Below are 6000 nucleotides of genomic sequence, written 5' to 3' on the forward strand. Positions count from 1 at the left end.
AGCCAAGTTTGCTTAGAGGTCATTGGGCACTTTTCAAAGTATGTCAGCATCTACCCAGGCCGGGGGCCCAGGAACAGGCCCTACCCACCCTTGCTGAGTTAGCGAGGACCCTGAAGTGATTCTCAGGGGTGCAAGTGCTGCAGGGTACAGAGGGAAAAACTGAAAGAGGCCAGTGAGGACAGTGAACTTGACCGGGCCTGTAGAGAAAAACAATGGCAGAGCTTGGACATCACTGGGCATCCACCACTGCCCCCTGCAGAGCCAGAGACGGCAACCCTTTGAGGACTGGGGGAGGAAGATTTGGCCCATACATATCTCCCTTGCTGGCTCTTATCCCCAGCTACCCCTTCAGGTGCTATGCCCAGCCCCAAGAGTGTTGGCTTGGGCCTCTGGCACTAGATCTGTGTCAGCCTGCAAAGAGTGTCCAAGAAACCAGCCCCAAAGCCACAGGGAGCCCCAGCTCCAAGAGGTCTGCAGCTTTGGTCCCCATTTGGAAAATGCTAGCCAGACAGGGGCCCAGGTCCCTCTCCCCTGGATAACTCGGAATGCGGTGCCCCGGGAAAACTTTATTCCCTGCTCCAAGGACAAGACTCTGCACACAGAAGTGACAGGGCATTTCACAAGACTTCCCGTCCCTCCCCCCACCCCACAGACAACATTAGGGTACAGTTCCAGCATGGCCACACAGTCCAGACTCCTGCACCCCACTCTGCAGATAGCCCCACGGCCCACAGAAGGGATCCCCATCCCTGTTTCCGAATGCCCCGGCTGACATGAAGAGCAGGCGATCTCAGCAGAGTTAGGGCAAAGGATGGGCACACACAGCACATGGGCCAGCTTCTGCTTCTGCCCTTCAGGCTAAGAGGACCTAGGAGCCCTGTCTCGGCTGAAGGACGGGGTCGGTGTGCCATCCGCAAGAGGGTGAGTGCAGTGCAGAGTGCTGGAGGGAGACGGGGCTTCGGAAAGGGGTGGCCTGGCTGGTGAAAGGTAGTCGTGACAGCAAAGACCTGAGGGTAGGGATGAGGTCATCACTCAGTGCAGGAAAGGGTCTCGGGGCTGCACACTGCCAGCTCCCATCGGGGAAGAAGCCACTGAGCCATCTATCCTCAGTTGTCTGTCTGGCCTACACAGTTGGACACCCCTTTGTTGACGGCTGTCCTCTTTCTGAATGGCAAGGAGAGAGCCAAGGGTTAAGGTCTTCTCCGTGACTTGATCTGGGGCCACCTGGCCTGCCTGCCCAAGGGCCTCAGGGCCCAGCCTCAGCTTTGGACCAGAGAGAAAGCTCTGTAAGGCTGCCCAGAGCCCATTCCTCCTCCACAACAAGTACATTCCAAGGGGCCAGCACTGGGGACCCTTCTCCAACACCTGAGGCCTGGCCCTGGCCCACCTGGTCTCTCGTCCTCTCCACCCCCTCCCTTCCTGAGACCCATCCCTTTCCCTGCCCAGTGTCCAGACAGCGGGCCTCCTGCACAGGCTTCTGCAGCCCGTCCAGGTCACCCAGATGGGTAGTAGGGGGTGTCGCTGTGGTAGTTGTAATCTGGGCACACCTTTTGCACCAGTCTGTAGTCCGTGCTGTAGAAAGCAATGTAGACACAGACAACTTTGAAGGGCTGGGAGCAGCTCCAGGTGGCCGAGCTCTGAGCGTGGTCTCGGGAACAGATCTTGGCTGGGTCGTGGGTACAGAGCGAGGTCTGGCGGCCTCGCTCAACCTTCTCCCACTCCATCCGGCAGTTGAAGATTTTGGAGGCCTTGGCTTCGATGAAGATTTGCTGCTCCTGGTGGAACTCTACAGCTTTGCTGGGGGGGACAAGGCTGATGGAGATGTTACCCTGGCCTGTGGCGTTGTGACGGAAGTGGACGCTGAAGGTTCCGTTGCCGTGGTCCACGATCTTCCCTGTGACCAGCAGGTTCAGGGCCACTGTCTTGATGTTGGAGTAGAAATCACCCCATCCAAATATTTTTTTCACTTTGGTCGAGGGTAGAGGGCTTTGCTTGGGGCGGTTGGGGGACTGCCCAAGGACACCCCAAGCCTCCCCAGGTGGGGCCAGCAGCCCTAAAAGGGTAGAGTTGGCCAAGGGGCGGGACTTAGGTGAGATGTGACCTCGCTTCCGAGGTACCCTAGGCCGAGGCTGGCCCTCATGGTCATCATGCTCAGGGTCCTCTGAGCCAGGGGGGCCATCCTCTTGGCCACAGATGACCTATGGAGGGATTTGAAAAGACGATTAGAGCTTTGTCTCCAGAGGACCCAGAGGATTTGAGGTCTGACCCACCACTCTATCACCATCTGCGTGGTCTCTGTCCCTGTCTGACAGGGCTAAGGGGGACATCTGCTTGTTCCTTGTGCTGGGGTCAGGTATATACTCTGGCTCTCTCATGATCCACTCCCATGTTCTGACACATCAGTCACCTCCATGTCCTTTCTTTACCACCCTGACCCTGGCTGCTATTCCAGATCTGGAAGGAAGGTCAGGACGTCTTTCCCCTTCATGGACTAGGGTATCAGACACACACTCTCTAAATAAGCCCCAGTCAGGTTTATCAGGGCTCAGCTTCTGATCTTGTAGAAGCCCCCAGTTTGAAGGGGAGGTAGAATCCCCATCCTTGATGGTGGGGTGTCATGATGCCAAGGAGGCATCATTTCTGTCCTCCAGGCGTCCTTCACCTGGAGTTGGGAGTTGCAAGTGTTTTGGGGAGCCCCGTCCCTTTCTTAGGAGCTCCCACGTGTCAGCACACACACACATCTCATGCCGTTTAAGACATTTTAGTCTTCTGGCTGAGACACCATTCCTAGCCTGGCTTTAGAGGCAAAGACAGCCTACAGACCATAAAATAAGAATCCAGAACCCAGTGACAATCCTGGGCAGGTACCGGTTTGGTGCAGGTTTTGCTAAGACGAGGACACCCAGGTGTGAATGCCACACCCAGGATGGCCAAGCTGGTGGAAGCAAAACCTTCTCTGGGGAACACTGGTGATGACGTGTCAAGATGGCGCTTCCATGATGAGGGACCAGTTCTTGTGAGTCCCATTTCACAGGTGAGGACATCAGGATGCACAGGTTACATCACCACAAGACACGGGTCACAGGTGCCAGTATCTCATCACATGGCACAGACCAGATGCACCTTTGCAAAAGACTTTTCCTAAAGCTCCATTTCCACCTGGAGTGTCCTGTCAAACTCCGCCAGAGCTTGTCTTGCCTCGACAGGCTCAGCTATGGTGACAGGCCACCCCTTGGGGAGGCTTTCTGGTGGAAAAGAGCCAGCAGAGCTCAGCAGGGCAACTGGGAGGTTCCCTGGCTCCCTAGACTGTGGCCTGGATGTGTTTGCTCAGTTTCTGAAACCGAGCTTTTACCAGTGTGTCTATGTCACCAGCGAGGAGACACCAGCTCAGCTACAACATCTGGATTAATGATGATGTGGGTGGGGCCGCGGGGATTCCTGGGGAGCTGGGATGGGAGGTTCCAAAAGGTTTTAGTCTTTATGCCTCTTGCTCTGGCCTTGGCTATGTTTATGCCAGGATCTGTCCCACAGTTACGGCTGGCCCTGCTTTCCAGGTTCCCAGTGCCCCCGGGGGCAGGAAAGGCAAGAAGGGAGGCTCCTTGGGCTGGGTTCAAGGTTGCCCACTTGTTCATATTTGGTTCTAGGGTTTAACTGAATGGTTGAGATAGTCAATAGCTCAGTAGTGAACAGGGCCACAGGTAAGGGCGAAGCAGGAAAGGCTTCCTCCCCTACAGTGGACTCGGGGTGGGAGGGTTGCTGTCAATGGGAATTGTTTTGAGGAAGGGGGCAGTTCCAGTGGCGCTCAGGCTTCTCCAGGACAGGATTGGGGTCGAGGCCAGATGTGGGGCGGCGGGCGTGGGTCGCGGGGGAGTTAAGCTCTGGGCTAGGGTCCGGGGTGGGGTTCCAGGGCATCCTGGGCCGCGGGGGAACGGGCTCTGGGCGCTCAGCTCAGCTGCTGTGAGCGCCTGGGGCGGGAGCCGCCTGCCCAGGTCCTATGGGGCTCGGGCTGCGCGCAGCCGGGAGAGGCGAGGAAAACAACAGGCGAGGAGGGAGGGAGCGGGAGGGACGGCGGGAGGCAGGGACGCGGGGGCCGCCCCCAGTCCGCCCGGGCTTGGCGCGCCAGGGCCCACAGTTTGGGGTTCTCTGGGCCCCAGAGGTCAGAGGAGAATCCCGCGTCCCCTGACCGGGCAGGTCACCTGCCCCACCCCCGTTCCGCGCGTCCTGGGATGCTACCAGAGGTCGGGTAATCCTTGGCGACTCAGCTCCGAGGGGCCTTTTCCCTAGTGTCACTCGCACCTCGCGCCATCAGCCACGGAGTGGGTGGGCCAGCCCAGCACCCTCCTCCCCGCCCCTATTAACCCTTCCCGTCCGGCCTCCGGCCTCGGACCCGCCCTCTCCCCTAGCCTCCAGCGTTCGCCCGCATCCCCGGGATGTCAGGGTTGGGGGGGGGGGCAGGGAGGGAGAAAGTTTCAGGGCTCCGCAGCTTCCCGCGCATTCCCCATCCTCTGGCCCCCGCCCTGCGCCGCTCCCCGCGGACCACTCACCAGATAGAGGCTGCCCTGCACTAGGAACACGAAGCAGCAGCGGGTCAGTTGCATCTTCCTCCACCGCTCTCACCGGCCTCTCTTTTCCTTTCAGGGTCCCAGGCCCCCTCTTCCCCGGACTGCTCCTTCAGGCGCGCTGTCCCATGCTCGGGTCCCCGGTGGCTCGCGGCCCTCCCCTCAGCCCGTCGCTGGGACCGACCCCGCCCCCTTCGGTCCAGCTGTGTAGCCGCCGCCCCCTCCCCGCGTCCAGCTGCGCGCCGCGCGGTCCCTTCTCCCGGTCCCAGATGTGAGCCCCGAGCGTCTCGAAGGGGCTCCGGCTGCGCGGTGGCTCTGCCGCTCCAGACAGGCGCTCGGCGCCCCGCTCGCTTCCAGAGGCTCGGCTCTCGCCCAGATGTGCTGGGGACCTGCGCGCGCGCCCGTCCCCGGTGCTAATTCCCCAGACCAGACGGCCCCTCCCGCCCCGTCGCGGCGCGCCCCCTGGCGGACGCCCCGGGCCGAGCCGAGCCGCGGCCGCCCGCTCCCCGCGCTGCGCCCCGCCAGACTGGAGCGCTCCTGGCGCCCAGGCGGCTCCCGCTTCCTCGTCCCTCCCACTGGCGGCGGCGGCGGCGGCGGCAGGTACCGTGAGCCCAGTCGGTACCTCCGGAGTTAACTCCTCCCCTGCCGGCCCGCAGCCTGGGGACCTGGGACGCTGACTTTCCAGCGTAGGGGACAGGAGGCGGGCGGAGGAGCTCTGGGAGAGGAGGCGAGAGGCTGGAAGACCGCGGATGGGGACACCAGCTTTTCCGCCCTTCTGGCAGCGCGCCTTATTTCCTGTAGCGGGCATCGGGGATTTGTCGCCTTGCCTACCCCCACCCCTAGGAGTCTTGGGATTTGGACAGACAGTTCTGCCCAAACCCATTTTAAGGGTCCAAGGATATCAACAGCGGATCACAGCTGCTGGTTCCTGCAAGACTTCATGAGGGTGCTGAGGGAAGTTCTTCAAAGTGTCTAGCTCGCACCCCCTTTTCTTAGCCGTTCCTTTTCTTCCTAGATGATCTCGGGACCTCGGAGCAATCACTACGAAACATTTGCTTGAGGCGCTGGCCTGAAGAGACCACTAGGGGCTAGGCTAGATTCTAAGGTTGGGGTTAGGGTTTGTTTGCATCCTGAGAAATAGTGAAGTGAACGGATGAACAAGGCCTCTCAGAGGCTGTCCTTCCTTACCCATTCCCTACGACACAGATGCTCACCAGGCTGAGGAGGGGCCCAGTGGGGCCCCAGGTTGCTCTGGTCTCTTCAAATCTCCAAGGCAAGAAGGACTGACCTAGACAAGAGACTCCCAAAGGTGCACAACCACCTTCCAACGCTACCACTCTTAATGGCTAGACCTCCTCTCTAGCTCTCCAGAACTCCTTTAGTCTTGAGAAAAACAAAAGGTCGGAGGCCATCTGGAGTGGCCCCAGCCTAGGCTGAGCTT

The 6000-nt window shown here is 59.9% G+C and overlaps 1 protein-coding gene across 1 annotated transcript; it reads right to left on the minus strand.

The window, feature by feature from the left end:
* Window positions 1-550: 550 nt before the first annotated feature.
* On the minus strand, window positions 551-5032 carry Nxph3 (neurexophilin 3). The gene is made up of 2 exons (XM_036196481.1): window positions 4545-5032; window positions 551-2198 (listed from the first exon to the last, which is right to left on the minus strand). Exons 1-2 carry the CDS (start codon window positions 4596-4598, stop codon window positions 1494-1496), a joined length of 759 nt encoding a protein of 252 aa, XP_036052374.1. The 5' UTR covers window positions 4599-5032; the 3' UTR covers window positions 551-1493.
* Window positions 5033-6000: the final 968 nt, after the last annotated feature.

The sequence above is a fragment of the Onychomys torridus genome, chromosome 8 (genome assembly GCF_903995425.1).
Source record: "Onychomys torridus chromosome 8, mOncTor1.1, whole genome shotgun sequence".
In the NCBI taxonomy this organism is placed as follows: domain Eukaryota; kingdom Metazoa; phylum Chordata; class Mammalia; order Rodentia; family Cricetidae; genus Onychomys; species Onychomys torridus.

What these genes read in the sequence shown, in the direction of transcription:
- Nxph3 (XM_036196481.1), bottom strand. Translation starts at nt 4,598, where the DNA reads ATGCAACTGACCCGCTGCTGCTTCGTGTTCCTAGTGCAGGGCAGCCTC. An exon ending in TGCAGGGCAGCCTCTATCTG is followed by an intron (nt 2,199 to 4,544) that starts GTGAGTGGTCCG and finishes ATCCCTCCATAG; the next exon opens with GTCATCTGTGGCCAAGAGGA.